The sequence below is a fragment of the Arachis ipaensis genome, chromosome B3 (assembly GCF_059453495.1).
Source record: "Arachis ipaensis isolate K30076 ecotype BB chromosome B3, ASM5945349v1, whole genome shotgun sequence".
NCBI lineage: Eukaryota > Viridiplantae > Streptophyta > Magnoliopsida > Fabales > Fabaceae > Arachis > Arachis ipaensis.
The window spans coordinates 6,513,933-6,532,354 of record NC_142438.1 but is presented as its reverse complement, the minus strand read 5'-3'; the positions used below and the strand labels follow the sequence as shown (position 1 = coordinate 6,532,354).

Below are 18,422 nucleotides of genomic sequence, written 5' to 3'. Positions count from 1 at the left end.
GGGTGGTGCCTGAGGACCTGCCCATACATCATCCACTTGCTCCAGACCTGCATCAGCCACGATTGTGCCACTAACTGCACCCAAGTACCTAAATTGGACATACTTTAGTCGGCTTTTTGTACACGGCTAAATTAATGGCGAATAAATAAACTGGAAATAAATCTTACCAGGCAAGTACATTTGCATAGCGAATAACCAACGAGGAAGCTCTTTGTATGACTCTTCCCAATCGCCATATATTCTAGCTATGACTCTCTGTTTTGCAAGTCAAACCTTTCTGTACGACGCCTTGTAACCAAAGTGATTCTCCACACCTCCTTGTAGAACCCTGATGCTGATTGTTGGATCGGCCTTGACCATCGTGAAAATGTGTTGTGCAATGACATTCGAATCCAACCTACGATGATCTTGCCCTATCGAAGTTTGTACGCAAGTATCAGGACCGGTGTATCTCCTAACCTCCCATCTTTCTTACTTTCGGCGATATGATATAAGTATGCTCCAATTACAACCGGGTCCGAACTGGATACATCTTGCATTGTACCTCCAATGGTCACTCTCTACTATTTTGTACTCCACGGCTTTCCTGATGTTGTACTGCTTAATTGCCAACATGACTTCTTTCTTACTCCCAAATTGTTGTCCAACCTCAAACTTGTTGCTTGGGCCTTCTTCGGGACCTCCTTGGGTGAACGACCAATCCGATGTCATTGCATCTAGATTCAATCTAGTGAAATGATCCGACCGGTCATATGGTTGAGAAATGGCAGGCTATGTCAGAGCAATCTGTGTGTCACCGTAGTAGTTCATCTCCTCTTCCTCGTCACCATCATCAGGGATTTCGGGTGGTTCTTCGTCAACATCCTCTCCTTCATCGTGGTTGACTTCGTACTGCTCCATCATCGGATCTCTGATACTAGAACTGTCATGACTTTCAAGACCGTCATCCATTAAGTCAACGTTACGAACTTCAACATTAGACCCCTCCTGACTACCCTCAGATGGCATATTCAAATCCACCATCGTTCTTCTGATAGTTCGTCTAACAACGCCACCCGTTGGACTATCATTGATAGTATTTGCAGATGATCCTCGGCCACCAAAGTCAACAAGAAACGCGTATAACTCCAACAGATGAATATTGGTCCATTTGTTGTGCCACGACCTTATAAGTTGTACGTCCTCGTCGTCGCGCAACCGATACCTAATTCAAAACAACACAAATATCGCTCACAACGACGGTGTGATAAATATACTTGCAACAGAGACAAAGAAAACACAACTATAATTTAATATACCTTTTATAAAACAAATTGCCATCCAACTCGGTAGGATATCTGTAATAATTTTTTTTCACCTTTTTAGATTCCTGCTGCCCGAGGACATGCAATATCAAACTCTTTAAAGCTGTTAAACTGTTGACTTCCGTTGTCATATACGTAATTATCGGCTGGCCCGATCTAAAGATAATTGAACCTTCTTCATCATACACTATTTCACCATCGTAATGAATGGATAACAATGAATTTTCTGACATCGTAGCAATAACAATAACAGTAAGAAAGAAGAAAGTAATTAGAGAAGTTGTGACTGCTTGAGCTCCAATGGACCTGCTTTTATTGCCGAACTCATCATAGAGTTCGCGGCGCAGGGGGAGGCGGCGAACTCTATATAAATTATAGAGTTCGCTGGGGGTGCAACGAACTCCATAATTTATATAGAATTCGCCGTTAATTTTTTTATTTTATAAACAAAAAAAATCCTTCTTTTCAATCCAATATTTAGGGTCGATTTAATAAAGCTTTTACTTTTTGAAATAGTTTATTAGAGTTGATTTTTAATTTTTTTTTTCAAAAATTGTAAATTTATAGTACTTATCTTTGCTGAATCAAATTATAATCTCATATATCTAATATATGAAGTTTTATTAGATTTTTTAAATTTTAATAAATACAAATTAATTTTAAAAAGTATAACTTTATATACTTTCAAAAATATTTTTAAATTTTAAAAGCTACAAATATAAATACATAATTTTTCTATTTACTAACACAAAATAAAATATTTGTGCTTTTGAAAAGCTTTTTTTTTTTTTTAAATTCTACTAAACCAAGCTTTAGTCATAAAAGAATTAGAGCTGAGTAAAATATTCACTTTTAACCTTTTTTATTTTCTAATAATTGTTTGTTTCTATTAGAATTCAAATAGTTGGAGTTGAATCCTAAATTCCTAATATCATGTTACTTAATTTATCCATCAATTATAAATAGGTTTAATTACTCTATTGGTCCCTATAGTTTCGCGAAATTTTCAATTAAGTTCCTATACTTTTTTTTTTTTTAATTGAATCCTTGCACCAATTTTTTTTTTTAATTGGGTCCCTACACTTTTTTTTCTTTTATTTAGGTTCCTATATTAATTCTTTTTTTTTAGTTAGGTCCCTATAAAATTAAGTCAATTACTACTAAAAGGGACTTAATTGAAAAAAAAAATAGACTGAGTTTAAATATATTAAACTTTTAATGTATCAATTTTATCTAAAATAAATACTTACTTAAAACTCGATAGACTGAGTTTAAATAATGTACCGCAAGAAGAAGGGAAAAAAAAAACTTACCGTACAAATTATATGTCTTTATAATTTTTTTTTGGTGACTATATGTCTATTATTTTGTTGCAGAGTTTTATTTTAATAAATTATTAGAATAAAAAGAATTATGATGCAGATCTTACACATGCATCGAATTATATATTGTCACGTTAACAAAAAAAAAGATAAAGAATTTGTTTGGATGTTATTAAATTGATAAAAAAATATTTTTATTTTTAGCGTTTTTAATAAATTTTTAGTAGTAAAAATAAAACATTAGAAAAAAAATATCTTTTTTGAAAAGGTATAATTTATATATTTTTAAAAAAAAATATTAAAAAAAAGATGTTTTTCACATAATAAATAAACAAAAAATACTTTTATAGAGTTATTCCCAAACATCATTGATAAATAAAAATATCTTTTTGCATGAGATATCTAAACATAAAATTACTTTTATTTTTCTATAAGATCTTTTAAAAAAAATAATTTAAAAAAAATATTTTCTTAAAAGCTCACTCAAATAAACCCAAAGTATTATTTTAATCCTCAATATTTGAGTCTAATATTAATTTAATTCTTAATGTGTCAAACTTCATATTTTAGTTCTAAAATATTTTAAATAGATTTAATATTATCTCACTATTAAATTTGACACAAATAATTAATATTTTAAACAATTAATTTAAGTACATAAATAAACCCATTAATGATTACTAATATAAAAAGCTTTCTCATTAATTTTGGTACATTAATAATTGATTACTAAATTTTGTATGAGAGAGAGAATTAGACAACATAGTATACAATAATATTTTGGCCCTATTTTTCTAACAAATAAAAAATATGACTTAACAACAAATAATGTTAAACGTCCACAACACCTTTTTCCATTAATTATTCATGTTAAGTTTAATAATAAAACAACATTGAACTGATCCGAAAATTTTTTACCCTAAAATAAGATATTTAAAATATTAGAAACTAAATTAGGATTTGATCCAAATGTTAGGAAGAAAATAATATTTTATCATTAACAAAAATAACTATATTTTTTATTGACTACGTAATAGTTATCCAACAAAATGTTTTAAAAAATAAAAATATAATTTATATGATAAAGTGACTTCCCTTCTATCACAAAAATTCTTTGTTGAGTTTTGTACATGTAGAAGAATTATTTTTCTAAGAATTTCATTAAGGAAGAAGAATAAGCTAAAAGAAATTTTACTCACCTTAAACAATTTGGTTAGAGTAAGATTAATATCTAGTTAGCATGAAGATTAACAGTATATGAATTCTTCTAACATGTAATTACAAAAAGGTGCCGATAACCAAAATTTTCAGATCCCTTAATTTGTTTTTCCTTCACTAGTTCTCATCATACTTTCCTCATGAGAAGATAAAGCTTCTGATCAAGCTCAAACTTGTTGCAATGAGAGGGATCTCCCTTCATCATCATCAGAAGCCCACCAAATGAAATAAGAACCTCCCTGTAAATAATACAATGCAACAAATCAAATTACCATTGTGAATACCACAATCAAATTATAATCTAATAGTCATGTATATATCAATAATTTATGCTTATGATAAAAAATAATCTCACAATCATTTTGGTTTTCAACTTTCAATTACTGAGCAGTTATATCGAGACAATATGCGTCAATCGGAATCATACAAGTTCATGTTCCTAACTATTTTAAAACAAATTCAGGTAAGGGTGTGATCATGAGTTGGGATCTTAAAGGACGAGGGCAGGCGAATAGCTGAATAGCATGATGAGTTAAGTATATTCTATTTTACTTTTCGAGTCATTCGCTTCTTCAGCTCCCCAATTCGAAAGGAAGAGGTGTCTATAGTTAAGAGGTCACTAGCATCCAAATGGCGAATTAGCAATTAACAAAAGTTACATAGAAACTAAAATAAATGTTAACAAGCAATTCCTTTCTTCATAATCTTATACTTTAAAACTGGTAAGGGACATACACATTTTCACGCGTTGAATCCTCTGTTATCTTGTAGAGCTTCCCATGCATGACGTATTCAAAATTGTCAGCGAGTGAGTGCCGATTGCCCTGAAAATAGAAACGGGGAAAAAGAAAAATAAAGAACTTCTGTGAGGGAAATTATGGACTATCGAATTGACAAGTAGGAAGGAGAACAAAACTAACAAGGGGCAAGGGGAGTAATGGTTGTAAATTGGTTTACGACAACAATTTTCTCATACAACCTTACTTTATTCTAAGCCTAGAATTTGTTTTCTAAGAAGGATATAAAGTGGTTTGAGGTTTGTAAAATGTGATTAGTCATGTGACACTAGATCATTAACAGGTTATAGATGAGCAATGAAACTCTCTTAAAGTCCTTGCATGTCTGAGGTCAAGTTCTTTGCATCAGTCACAGTACCTAAATACTAAGGTACAAAGATTCTCCATCATATAATATATTCATGGCCCATGTTCTGTTGGATACCAGAGCTAAATGGAACAGAATAGCAACTAAAATTTGAAGATGAGAAAAGAGTGGAATTAAACACTATCATTTATCTTTAGATAATAATGAAGAGAATATGACTGAGTGGAAAAATTAGACACACTCAAATACAAGGAGAAAATTAACACTACTTTTTAATGTGTTAAAATTATACTCATACTAACAAAACCAAATTAGGAGAGACCTAATAATGTCTTTCTATAATTACACTCACCAATTAAATTTGATTCTTCCTACACTTCTCTCGACTTCCTATATATATAAATATGGCGGTAATGACCAGAAAAAAACACATTCTGACCATTACATTATTACTCTTTATGATACATGATGATTTTGGCTTCCTTTAGGACACAAATCTGCTGACAGATGTAGTTTATGCTTCCAACTTAACACTTAACTTTATCACTGGCAATTATTATGTCTAAACTGATCTTGGTTCCTTTTTTTTAATCAAAAGATCGCGTTGATTATTCTTCACATATTCTAGCAAATCCAAAAATTTTATATAGATTGGGCGACCGGAACACCTTCCCAGCAGAAAATTTGGCAGAAAACAAACCACTTTCACTGCATCAACCACATGTTCATGCGTCTTCCCCCCACGTATGATTCAAGTCCCAAAAACATGAAGAACAAAAGCTCCCCAACAACCATATTAAATGCTTTATTTCTACCTTATACACTCTACTAATTATCTCTAACTAACCAACTAGATAACACACTCTTAACTAACTTATACTAATGGTTACTAGCGAAAAAAGAACAAAGATTGACATACAAACTATTGAATATACCGGGGCAAAAAGTCATATTCTAAATGGGTACGTGTTCTATTTTACCATGGTTCACTTGACAATCATAACAATCATTTATCAGAAAACAAAGGTGTCCTGTATAGAGAGAAAGAGATATAATTACCCCAATATAATAGCCAGTGTCTGGTGTTCCATCAAGATTAAGAGTTGGAACAAGTAAAAGGGCGAATTTCTGTCCAACCTTTAAAGGATACACCTCAGAATTGATGTCTAGGTGCATGAACATGTCAAACCTCTCACTTCTTGCTTCAATGCGTGTTACTTCGATTAACACAAAAACAAACATTGAACCATCAGAATCAGATACACACGCCAAAACCCAAAGCTTAATGTCTCCAACAACAAACAAGAAAACGCACACTCATCAGAAAGCACATAATATAGCCACACACACACACACACACACACACACAGAAAGAAGCTAACTTTGAAATGAAAACGAGGACCCATTTACAGATAGTGTAAGAAAAACATCATAGGAAGGCGAAAAGCTTCAAAGATCATAAACAGAGATAATTGAATATATGGGTGTATGAAGAAAATGAGGAGAAAGAAAAAAAGCTACCTTTATCGAAGTATTTCTTGTCATCGGGGTTGAGTTTTTCCACTCTGAAGATATCATCAAAAAGAACGTCCACCATTTCGCAATTTCTTCTTCCTTTTCACCGCACTCAGTAAGAAATTTCTGGGTACTGTAGCTACGTAAAATTTTGGGGCCTTTTATACTAACTACTAATACCCTAAAATGTTTTTTTTTTTTTTTTTTGTTTCAAAAGTGGGAAGTTTTATTGAAAAATTGAATACTTTAAAACATTTTGTCTCTAAATTTTTATCAATGTATTAAAAATTCTCAGGATAACAAATTTTAAAATATTTGTGTGATTAATTATTATTAGCTTTACATGCATTTATTATTATTATAAGATAATTCATTATGTATATATTAAATGAGAGTTATATTGTATTTCATAATAACTTAATAAGATAATAAGATTATAAGAATGTCATAACAATATAAATTAGATGTGCAGTATAATAATAAGGTTACTTAAGATGGTAAGTATTTAATATTTTAATTAAGATATTTTGAATTTGACTTTTTAAAATAACAAAAATATATTTTTTTATAAATTATATATAATAAAGAGTATTTCAAAAAAAAAATATTTATGTTTTTAAACTAAAATAATAAAAATATAAAACTTCATGAAATCTTTATTCTTTTTGGTATAAATGATATATATCAATTATATATTTATATTAAATAAAAAATTTGAGTGGTATAAATTATTTTATACTACTACAAGATTTATTAAGGATTAAGATTTTACTGTATTTGCCAATTCGAGTCTCTATTTTTAGTTAAAAAAAAAATTATGTTATCTGCAAGGGAGGAAAAGGGAAAAAAAAAAGATAAAAGATAAAAGGACACTAGGACAGTTTCTGACAGGTGATGTGTTTAAGTGGATTTGGTTTATCCACATCAAATGACATCTAATATTACAACCTTCAACCTTGGATATGATATGCCAACAATGGCTGCTTCTCTCTCCTCTCTCCTTCTTCCACTAGGTATCTATTCTATGTGCTGCTTCCTTAAATTTTCCAATTGTTTTCTTCATTTCACAACTCAAACAATGTTACATTGTCATTGCTTCTTGTTTCTGTTTTGTTCACAACCTCGAATTGTTATTGCTTCCACTCTTGTATAGGTTTTAGTTTGAGGAGCACTACTAATTATTGTTTAACTCAATGATCTGTTGTGTCATGTTCTTAGATGAATGATAGTGGTGCCAAAAAGTTGTTTTTTTCTAAGAGGAAAGTAATAAGTAATAACGAATTATGTTGAGTTAATGAGTTCATGCATTGTATTTACAGGATAGTAAAGGTGAATTCATTGTGACTTTGTAATCTAATTCTGTTTCTGCAAAATTGAAATTTCTCAACTATTATCACTTCCCCCAGCTTCCATTCTTCAATTTTCACTAATTTAGGATTTGATTTCTAGACATTGATGGTGAGGTAAAACAATTTCTCCCTGTCATCTAATAGAAATTCAAGAAAGTGCCAAATCATCACAACTATCCACCATGACTTCATACCTTTTTGAATTTCTATTGGCTGAAAGTTTCAAATTGCTTTTAAAGTGTTGGTGCATAGAAATTATTCTCATGGGTTTAACTGTCACAATTGTTTTCTAAAGTATGTAATTTTTTTTTTGGGTAGGTTCTACTTGTAAAAGTTTGGGCTGCAATCCTCAAGGCATTGCTGCTGACAGGCTTCGATGCTTGGTTCCGCAATACCGAAGATCGGTGGTAAAAGTAAAGGCCTCAGATACAACTGAATGTGCTGCTATGGTTAATTCCAATTCCCGCAGAGACTTTCTTGGATTGGCTTTGGGAATCTCAAGCCTCTTTGTTGGTTCATTGGAAGCCAAAGGAGCTGGTTTGCCCCCGGAAGATAAGCCGAAACTATGTGATGAAGCTTGTGAGAAGGAGCTTGAAAATGTATGGTGAGAATACATTGTTCCCTTCTCTGCCTCCTTTCTTTGTTTTTCTCTGCTAAGACATTACAAATGGTTGTTGTAAATTGCTAATAATGCTTTGATATTTGATGTAATTGCATTGCATCTCCTGTTTCTACTAATGTTAGTCAGCACCTTTCTCAAATGTCAGTTATTTTTAAAGAGAAATTCTTCAAATAAATTTTGGGAAATCAAAGCATTATTAGTATCTAAGCTAGTAAGCTATTCTTTCCTGATAATAGAATCTATCATTCTTAAAGGAATAGCAGACATTCTTATATTTTTAAAGAATTTGTGCACCATGCAAATAATCTGTTAATAACCAATCTATGTGATTGCACTTAAGTTTTAATATTCACATTTTTAAGACCCCTGAACAATGACCACCATGGTATCAATGGATTTTACTTAGAATATCCATAGCTAAATGACTAATGTTGACTTTGAACATTTTATGCAATGAAGGTGCCTATGGTAACTACTGAATCAGGTTTGCAATACAAGGATATTAAAGTTGGACAAGGTCCTAGTCCCCCAGTTGGATTTCAGGTGTGGAATTTCTTCTAATTTGTTCAGTTCTTTTTTATATGCAATACAAGATAAATAATGTCTATTCTTCTCGAAGTTAACCGTTGAAAAAGGAAATATAAAACTAGAACACTTTCACATTTTAAGCAACATGTAAAGCTGCGTTTGGAATAATGGATAGGACACGGAGACAATGGTTTTGTCATGCCGTGTCTCTCTGTATCTCTGTCTCAGTGTAATCAAACATAGTTGTATCTAACCAAATGCAACTTCATTTCTATAGGCACTCCTATGGTAATATACCTTATGTAATGTAACTGTAATTGTAATTACAGGTAGCAGCTAATTATGTAGCAATGGTTCCTTCCGGACAAGTATTTGATAGGTAAATCCACTGATTACAAAACTATATCAATCTTAACTCATCTTCATGAATTGCAATATTTAGAATGATGTTTAACGTTTGTTGTTGTGTATACCAGATACTTCATCTAAGTGTGTGATTAACAGAATAAAATTGGCCAATTTTAGCTAAAATCAAATGTTACATGAATGTTTTAGAATATCAAACTGTCCATTCCTTTTCCAGCTGTATTGTCTCCTTTCAATTTGGTTTTCTGGATGATCTCTTTGAGAAAACCTTGATGACAATGTTCAATGATATTCTTTTTGTGGATAACAAATCAATATACAAGTATGTGAATATGACCAAGACAAATGTGTTGCTCATTTCCCCCATTTTCAATCATGCAGTTCATTGGAGAAAGGCCAGATTTACATTTTCCGTGTCGGTTCTGGTCAGGTACACTCTGGATTTTTCCTTTTTTGTTGTTTTCAAGAACTTTCCTTTCATGGTGATCATTGTTCAAGATTGAAAACCAGTAGCTTTAGGGACTATGAAGATTGACTGATACTAATCCGAATGAGTACAACAGGTGATAAAGGGTCTTGATGAAGGTCTTCTGAGCATGAAAGTAGGAGGGAAGCGTCGACTGTACATACCTGGACCAGTAAGCTTTTGCCTCGGGGAATGGATCCTCTCAATTGAAAATTTCATTTGAACATGTCAAATGTAGATTTTCCAATTAAGAGAATCCACTCGCTTTGCCTTAATAGCTTATACCAGAGAAACTGTGATCTTTTAATCATGTGAATCTATCATATAACTATTTTATAGACTCTGCTTCGATGCCATATTCCTCGTTTATCAGTGTCTATGGACATCTGTGCCTAAAATATACATTGAGCACAAAATGATGAAAATACATAAAAAGGATGCATGCTAATGAACATTGACTAAATCATGATTAATTTTCCTTAAAACTGAGTATTAAATTCTAAATGTGTTGGCTACAAAGTTCTTTATTATTTATTTGGCAGTTGGCATTCCCAAAAGGCCTTACATCAGCTCCAGGGAGACCAAGGGTGGCTCCAAATAGTCCAGTCATATTTGATGTTAGTTTGGAATATATACCAGGGCTTGAAGTGGATGAGGAATAAACTATAAAACTAGATGCAATAACCCAAATTTTCTTTCTCTTTTTTTTTGGGAATTATGCAAATCCAATTTCTATTTATCTATTTCCACTTCCCCCCATTGTATACAATTGTTAAATTCTTTTGAAAAACAAGTCTATAATTTTATAGCTACGCAGAGCTACATATTTTGATGTTCAATATATATCAAGAGAAGCTCCCTTGCATTTGTGTTTTGTTGTATCTACATATTGATAGTTTATGTTAGATGAGGAATACAAGATCTTCATTTGTTCCACTTTGGGGATGTTAAAAATGTGGATCTCTCTTAGCAACAGCATTATGTTTATCTGTGGTATAAGTATTATTCTCATAAGGTTAACTATTGTAGCAGAATGAAAAAATTGAAATACTCTTGCTGACACATCTGTTGCTATTCTGAAATGTTATGAAGTTAATACAATAAAAATAGGCTCTCTGTCTCTATTGTTTTTTTCTTTTCTCCCCTTCCTCTCACTCTCTCCTTTACAAAATATTACAAGGTAACCTACATGGAAAAATGGTTGTGAAAAACAATTAATCCTTTTACACAAGAAACAACACCATATATGATGTAGGCAAAAGCCTGATGAAAAAGTTTTTGAAAAAAAAAAAAGAAACTAGAAAATGAACAAGAGTTGAATCCAGAAAACCAGAATTGCCAATTCAGCTGGCTAAATGGCTGGGAGAGTTGTTGAACATGCTGTGCCACATAAATGCCCTGGAAAGCACCATTTCCAGCTCTTGGTGAGTCCAGTTCTGAGTTGGAAGATGTTGAAGGAATATCACCAATTCTTGGAAATCTAGCTTCCGGAGATTGTCTGACCACTAAAAAAAGCAGCATATGAAGAAATTCATTATCTACTATATTGATCATTGCTAAAAGTAAGGAGAATGTGTATATAATCTAAGCAAATTAGAAGCATATAATATAGGTATGCATCCCGTTGTTTTCTATTGCATTTGTGTAACGTTGCTTCAAAGCATTGCCAGGAATCCTAGAATTGCATTCTTCATTAAGTAATTCAATGGCAAAAATGGTGCAAAAGCTAAATTATTCCTAATTAATTGTTTCTACTTACATTGGGAAAATTATAATTAAATTAAAATATATCATATTAGTGAAGGGGCCAAAACAAGCTTGCTTACTGTTAGAAGGAAACTGGCAAATATATACACAAGGAAATCTGGTAAAGCATCTCCTTCAGCAAGGTACGTGTCCCAAAGGCGTGTGATGAGATGGAAGGGTATCTAATCATAAAAATCAGAGATCAGCATTGGTGACCGTTTATGTCAATCTTTTATTCAGAAAACTATCCAACTTATAAGGAAAATAACATGTCTGAGCAGACCTCGCGGATTAGAAGACAGTTGAACCAGCGGAAAGCAAACTGAAGAAATTCAAGACTTTGATCCTCCACATGTCGTGAAACAGGTTCTGGGGCAGCACACAATTTTCAATTAGGGAACATCAGGTTATATTTGTAGATATAATAATACATATTACCAGGAAAAAAAGGGATGAAATTTCGACATGTTTGTGCCAAGAAAATAAACCATCTCTTTTATCCTGTTTTTGGGAGCAAAATTGACAGAAATATTCTTCTTTTTACTTGCCCCCCTTTTTCATACTTGAAAACAGAAAAAGATGATGAAAACATTGTGGAATCTTTATAACTAAGAATGAAAAGAGAGCAGTTTGTTAAACTAAACAAGCCTTCGTAGTAGAGGAGCCATCAAAACTATAAAAAGGGATGAAGCATTTAAGATTATAAATATAGCAATGTTTGAAGGAAAACAAAGCCTGAGAAGGTTACCATCAATCCTCCTGACCAATTCCTTCAACTTAAAAACAAGCCTCTGAATCCCTGGTTGAGCAAATGTGTAATGATCTTGCATACCATCAAGCAACTTCGACAAGCACCAATAGCAATCAGCCTCTACATTGTTGATCTGGTCTGAGGATAAATCAGACATTGACCAATTATCTATAGACCCTTCTAAGTATTCTGAAAGGAAAACAACTAAAAATGGTGTAACAAGATCATTTATCCCCTGAACATATCCACTTGCAGGATGTCGAATGGCCCTGTGAATATATTTGGAAATCATATAAGATCACTAAGCTAAGAATAATATCAAGTCAACAACGACAAATTGTTTTGTCTAACCATGCATAAAGAATGCGCTCCAATGATTTCTGAACTTGCTGTTGCTGGAAGAATGGAACATCAGGTACAGTTCTTGGACAATCAACAACAATCTGACAAACATACAATGACAATAATCAACAAGCAGAAAATCGCTACAAAAATCAAGATGGTAACATATTAACCTAGAGTACCTGGCGACGCATGTTGATCTCATCATCGGAACGATCAGTATCAGGAATATCATAATACTGAGAAATACACTCAAGATACTCAAGGCGCTTTCTTCGTAGAACCCCCTCCCTTCTATCTGAATTAGGTGGTGCATATCCCTGTTGTCAGTTTATTTTTAAATTTCCAGCAAGACAAAGCTATCCATTAACATGTGTGATTGGGGATCACTAAGATTGACTCCTTACTCAACATGATTCTTTATAGTGTAAATAATTTTCATTTTTCATTCCTAAATTCTTCTTTTAGTCTCGATGGAGAACATTTTTCATGTAAGCAACGTCGAAATCTCTTTAAAATAATTCCATAGCTCAACCTAAGCAAACAAAACTTAACTTTGAAACCTGATAAAAATAAAATCCTAAAACTCGGAATATGAACTCTAAAAGTTTCATATTCTTTTCCCATATCCGAGAGCCAGAGTAAGGTCAAATAGTTTACCAAGAGAAGCCTCCACACAGTAGGGCGCATGTCATCTGGAACACCACTCCAAGCTAGCTCACGCAACTTGTCTACAGAATAGATTTCAAGGAAATAGTTAACCTCATGATACTGCAAAAAATATGTACAAGCAAGGTAAACCTCATGATAGGTGTGTTTATCTAAACATATAGTTCAGAATTGTTTATTTATGATATTTAAATGACTAGACAACATCATAGAGCAACACGGAAAAGTTAATGAGTAATACAAAAAATTATAATCATAAAAATAAAATAAAATAAAATAAATAGAAAAAACAAAATACCTAATATAACTGTTGTCCCAGAAAGAACCTTAGTGAACTTCATAACTCTTGCAGAATCTGTAGATCTGGCACCAATGGTAGACTTGCAGAATTCTTTGGATGATCTCTCTACATGCGAGATTGATAACCGATTCAAGTTGGCAATAATAGTTGGACTCTGAACTTCTTCCTGTATTGAGAGTACAAGTCCCACTTGACAAAGTGATACAAATCAATCACATAGACGCATATAAGTAAATGAATACTAAAATCACCTCATCTGCCCCATATGTATGGTCACTAGTGCCAGCATCATTGTGTGAGAAGCTCCTCCTGTAACTTGGCGATGAGTCCTTCGTGTTCAAGCCATCTACTGGGTCTGATCTCGGGCTCAATAATATTTTCCCAGGCATGCTACGACCTTTAAGTAACCTTTAACAAAAAAGAATACTACAAATCTCAGCTCCGACAGTAAGCTATATGCTTACAGTTATAAGTAACACCAAATACAAAACTAGATGAACAAAGAGAAATTGGTCAATTCATCAATCCACCAATACCATCAACAAATAAATCATAAATTCCCAGTTGAAAAGGGTAGTTGTAGTTCTGAAGAAAAAACACAATTGCGTAGGTTAGCTATGAAATTTGGTAAAAATCAACTATATAAAGTCTGTGACTCTGTTCCTACATCATGTTCAATTGGAACAAATCAGCATTCAAATCGGGCGCGAGTATACACATAACGATCTAAGAAGAAAAAAAAATTCGCCCAATCAATAATAATCCACATCGCAGCTCCAATTACCCTCTTCTAATTTTTCAGGAATCAGTGATAACAGTACACTACTGAAGTGATTGCACGGATCACATTTCCAAAAAGTTATTATAAACCCAATTCGTGCGGTAGAACTTCACACATCACAATTCCTGATCTCAAATCAACGCAACCCAGAGGAAATCAAAAGAAAAAGGTTTAAATATAGAAAATCGAGAAAAGTCGGATTTTGAGAACTGGGTTTTCGGAAAATCCGACAAATCTGGGGACTGCAATTGATGGGGATGTTGAACTTCATGAAATCTGAGGCGAATAAAACCGCAAAGAAGAAGAAGAAGGAGGAGAGGATGTACCCTTGAACAGTTCTAAGGGTTTGATTGAAGGTGGAATCGAGAATGCCGTTACGCTGATCTTGTTGGTTATGGTGGTTGCTCATGCTTCCTTCCTTACTAGCTTCCACTTCTGAGTTCTGAGTTCCGAGTTCAAAGATGATTTCTTTGCTTACGGACACGTAAAATCACAAATGAATGCACCAACAAATTTAGATTCATCGACATAGTTAATTAGCGCCAAAATAATAGTATAATACCCTTCTCCAAGTGCTTAATTATTTTACATAACGATAACTAATTTGTAAGAAGAAGAAACAAGTATGTATATTTAAAGTTTAATTTGGATGCATTTACATTATAAAAAATTTTATACGACTGCTTAATTAGATTTACGTATTTATATAATTTATTAAGTATTAATTTAAAATTAATTATTTTATTATGTATCTATATTTATATTATATTTATACTATGTATAAAAAATTAGTGTTTAGCTTTATTTTTTAAAACATCCTATATCTATACTTTTATACTTTCATACTAAAAGATTAATGTTTATTTTTTTAAATGTTTTTTATTATACATAATTCATAAAAATTGTTTTTTTAAAATTTAAATCTAAAATTTTTAATTAAATTATAAAATACTTCCTATCTCAACTAATATATTTTTTATTATTTTGACATGCTTTATAAATAAAATAGTGAATCAAAACAAAAAGAAACGTGCCAATTAATTCACTAGATACTAGTTTTTTTTTTTTTTTTACCAATTAGATGAGTATGAGGAGATTGTGCCATTTGAGCTATAACTCATTGGCTCACTAGACACTAGTTATGATAACATAAATTTAATTATTTATATAAAACTATTTTTATATTGATCATGCCTAAAAAAAACATTTATATTTATATATTGGAGTAAAACCCCTCCCCGGTCCCTAACCATTTACGAAATTAACCTGGCGCTCCCTCACCATTGGAAATTAACAACACGGCCCTTAACCATTCTCTCCGTGTGACCAAAAGGACCCTATTGTCGGTTTACAGGTAAAAAATAACCGGAAGATCCTACCTGTACCGGTAGCTGTTATACGTGGACTGAGTGTTGTTGATAGGATAGAATCTATGTACACAGTCATCAAAAACGTTGCAGTTTTGATTCCAGTTCTTAATAAGAGTAATCCCAGATATTAATGTGAACCCTAGATATCAAATCTTACCTTGCCTTCAGTGATGAACACGGAAGAACATTCATCAGATTCAATCCGTCGTTCATGGAAAGAGAAGTCGATCGGAGCTTCAAGCAACAACTCTGGCAATGTTGACATGACAAGGAAGAAGTTCATACATCCAAGCTGTTATTGTGGAGCTCATGCGATTCTCTTTGAATCCACCACATCAAATAATCCAAATAGGTTGTTCTTTGGTTGCAGTTATTTCAAGGTACATTAGGGTTTATTCCATCTTACAATCTTCTCTGTAATTAGGTTGATTAAATTTTTTTTTTCATAATTGTAGACTCCTTCAACGCATTGCAAATATTTTAAGTGGCTGGATGAGCTGATAACTGAGTCTGGCTATATGGTGGTAGAAGTCCAAAAAACGGAAGTTCATGGGAGATTGAAGGAGTTGGAGGACAAAGTTAAAGAGATGGAGATTAAGCTATATGATGGAGTTTATGGAAGAAGATACACTAGACAGAATAGATGTATTATCATGGCATTTTTTATTGTTGTTGTTGGTGAAATTTTTATTACTACACTTCAGCCTAATAGGATGTAAAAAAATTGTAACTTATTTTGGATGTTGATATTATGAACTAGATACACATTAAGGATGATGACTGTGATGTTAAATTGTTGAATTTCAATGATAGAAATGTTGTTGTGATTTAAATTGTAAGTAACCTTGTGACAATTTCTGAGTGTTTAATCATTTGAAGTATGTTTTCATACAATCTCATTGAATGAAGAATAAATCAAATCTAGTATGCAATCAAAATATTTAGACTGAAACACAAAATATCATAATATATAAAAAGTTGCAGAACACCTACATGGCATTACATGTTATGCCTTGGCAAGTATATAAAACACAAAATCTAAAGTGTTCATGTACTAGAAATTCTAAAATACTAGACCAATGTTAGGCAGAGTTTCCAATCAGATATAAGTCACAAAATACTATCCAAAATACTAGCCATAACTATCTAATCTTCATTTTTTCCGTGGAACTTTAAAAGGGGTGCAGTGGAGTCAAATTCTTTAATGCTTAGTGGTGCTCCGAAGCTTGGTGCCTTGATTCATTGTTTGAGTCTTGGTGTTGGGATGAATTGGAACAACCTAGCTGCCGTGTCAGCACTAGTTGCTGCCTGTGTCTCAAGAGAAATGCCAATGGATGTAGTTGATCTTGTAGCCATCCTTGATTGGGTTGGTGGGGCTTGGTTTGTGGGCATAGTGGGTGGAAGTAACGGCCCATGAACCTGAGATGTTAATGGCTTACGAATTGGCTGTTTCTTTCGGAAGGGTGCAGGAATTTGTGGACCATTCACTATATTTTGCAAGACATGGTTGGTTGCAGATGTGGTTGGACCTGGGGCAGTTGGACTAGGTACAGCTGGGTTTGGTGCAAGTGATCCATCACCATTTTTCACCAGTTTGTCCATTGATGTCTTGAGCCTGCTTTTTTGACCAACAATAATGAAAATTAGATTTCTGTTTGGTACACTAAAATTTCAGGCACAATGTTATATTGATCACTACTATTACCTCATTCGTAGAAGCAGATTGTGACACTAGAATTTCTACTCCTGCCTGTGGAAGGGTCACTGGAGTAATATTTCTTGGTATCTTCTTCTTATGCTTTCTTGCTTTAGTCTATATTTTGTGTACAAGTTAAGGGTTATCCTATTTTATGCCACACCATAAACAAGTGAACACATATTAGTCATCAACTTACGATAGGATCTATGACCGCAGAGGGAGCAGCACCAGATTTAGGTATAACAATAGCTTGGTTATTACCCTGTAATCAATTGTAAGAAATTTAAGACACATAAACCCCTCATTAAACCATTTATAAGACTCATTAAACTATTTTCTAGACACATAAACCCCTTCGATACTCACATTAATAGACATTTAAATCCCTGTAACTCCTAATACTAGCCTAAGTATTGTACCTTTGTATTTCTTGCCTTCTTCTTCTTTGGCTGTCAATTGGGATCCCTTGGAGCTCCCTTACATGTCTTGTAATAGTGATCTTTTTCTCCGCACTTGCTGCATGTCACCTCGAAGGCCTTTTTTACCTTGTTCCCTGTTAGTTGGCTCTCAGACACAGGATCAATAGTTCTTCTCTTCCTAGGACGACCAGGAGGTCTCTTGATGGCAGGTGCCACTGGCCTAAGAGCATCTGATGTCTCCCAAAATTCTTCACTGTTGACAGGTTGAATTGTAATACCATAAGTGGCACGCATGGCATCCATGGTAAGCCACTCATGCACAAAATCTTCAGGCTTCAAGTTAAGCGTCTGTAACCTTGAGATTGCAGCAACTGCATGTTTACATGGCATGCCTGCAACAAATTACATTATTACATATCTACTTAATAGAAACAACAAAGTGGAGTTTACTAGAGAATTACCAGTAAGTTGCCATTGATTACAAGTGCAGGTCTTTTCCCTTAGATTAATCCCAAGCTTGCTTTGGCGTCTTTGAACCTCAAAGATAACT

General features: G+C 33.0%; 3 protein-coding genes across 4 annotated transcripts; 1 reads left to right on the top strand and 2 right to left on the bottom strand.

Moving 5' to 3' along the window:
* Positions 1-3,801: 3,801 nt before the first annotated feature.
* Positions 3,802-6,609, bottom strand: LOC107628963 (DNA-directed RNA polymerases II, IV and V subunit 8B). The gene is made up of 4 exons (XM_016331614.3): positions 6,470-6,609; positions 6,008-6,165; positions 4,580-4,668; positions 3,802-4,083 (listed from the first exon to the last, which is right to left on the bottom strand). The coding sequence occupies exons 1-4, from the start codon at positions 6,543-6,545 to the stop codon at positions 3,972-3,974; spliced, it is 435 nt and encodes a 144-aa protein (XP_016187100.1). The 5' UTR covers positions 6,546-6,609; the 3' UTR covers positions 3,802-3,971.
* A 731-nt stretch (positions 6,610-7,340) lies between these two features.
* Positions 7,341-10,659, top strand: LOC107628966 (FKBP-like peptidyl-prolyl cis-trans isomerase family protein). The gene is made up of 7 exons (XM_016331618.3): positions 7,341-7,476; positions 8,131-8,411; positions 8,894-8,977; positions 9,292-9,341; positions 9,710-9,758; positions 9,892-9,966; positions 10,337-10,659. The coding sequence occupies exons 1-7, from the start codon at positions 7,392-7,394 to the stop codon at positions 10,454-10,456; spliced, it is 744 nt and encodes a 247-aa protein (XP_016187104.1). The 5' UTR covers positions 7,341-7,391; the 3' UTR covers positions 10,457-10,659.
* Positions 10,660-10,845: 186 nt separating this feature from the next.
* Positions 10,846-14,985, bottom strand: LOC107628965 (uncharacterized). Of its 2 annotated transcripts, XM_021117930.2 has the most exons (11): positions 14,711-14,981; positions 13,855-14,011; positions 13,601-13,769; positions 13,294-13,364; positions 12,816-12,953; positions 12,643-12,734; positions 12,289-12,560; positions 11,824-11,909; positions 11,621-11,722; positions 11,125-11,299; positions 10,846-10,979 (listed from the first exon to the last, which is right to left on the bottom strand). In XM_021117930.2, exons 1-10 carry the CDS (start codon positions 14,791-14,793, stop codon positions 11,138-11,140), a joined length of 1,332 nt encoding a protein of 443 aa, XP_020973589.1. In that variant the 5' UTR covers positions 14,794-14,981; the 3' UTR covers positions 10,846-10,979; positions 11,125-11,137. The 2 variants fall into 2 exon arrangements, with proteins under 2 accessions (XP_020973589.1, XP_016187103.1); XM_016331617.3 differs by having other exon boundaries at positions 10,846-11,299; positions 14,711-14,985.
* Between the last annotated feature and the right edge of the window lie 3,437 nt (positions 14,986-18,422).

Bases quoted from the DNA above. Each gene is read 5' to 3' on its own strand.
- LOC107628963 (XM_016331614.3), bottom strand. From the start codon at position 6,545: ATGGTGGACGTTCTTTTTGATGATATCTTCAGAGTGGAAAAACTCAAC. The intron at 6,166-6,469 runs GTAGCTTTTTTT...TGTTAATCGAAG, and splicing joins CAAGAAATACTTCGATAAAG to TAACACGCATTGAAGCAAGA. The intron at 4,669-6,007 runs GTAATTATATCT...TTCTATTTTCAG, and splicing joins ACACTGGCTATTATATTGGG to GGCAATCGGCACTCACTCGC.
- LOC107628966 (XM_016331618.3), top strand. From the start codon at position 7,392: ATGACATCTAATATTACAACCTTCAACCTTGGATATGATATGCCAACA. The intron at 8,978-9,291 runs GTGTGGAATTTC...TTGTAATTACAG, and splicing joins GTCCCCCAGTTGGATTTCAG to GTAGCAGCTAATTATGTAGC. The intron at 9,342-9,709 runs GTAAATCCACTG...TCAATCATGCAG, and splicing joins TCCGGACAAGTATTTGATAG to TTCATTGGAGAAAGGCCAGA.
- LOC107628965 (XM_016331617.3), bottom strand. From the start codon at position 14,793: ATGAGCAACCACCATAACCAACAAGATCAGCGTAACGGCATTCTCGAT. The intron at 14,012-14,710 runs GTACATCCTCTC...TTTTTGTTAAAG, and splicing joins ACCCTTAGAACTGTTCAAGG to GTTACTTAAAGGTCGTAGCA. The intron at 12,735-12,815 runs GTACTCTAGGTT...TATGTTTGTCAG, and splicing joins AGATCAACATGCGTCGCCAG to ATTGTTGTTGATTGTCCAAG.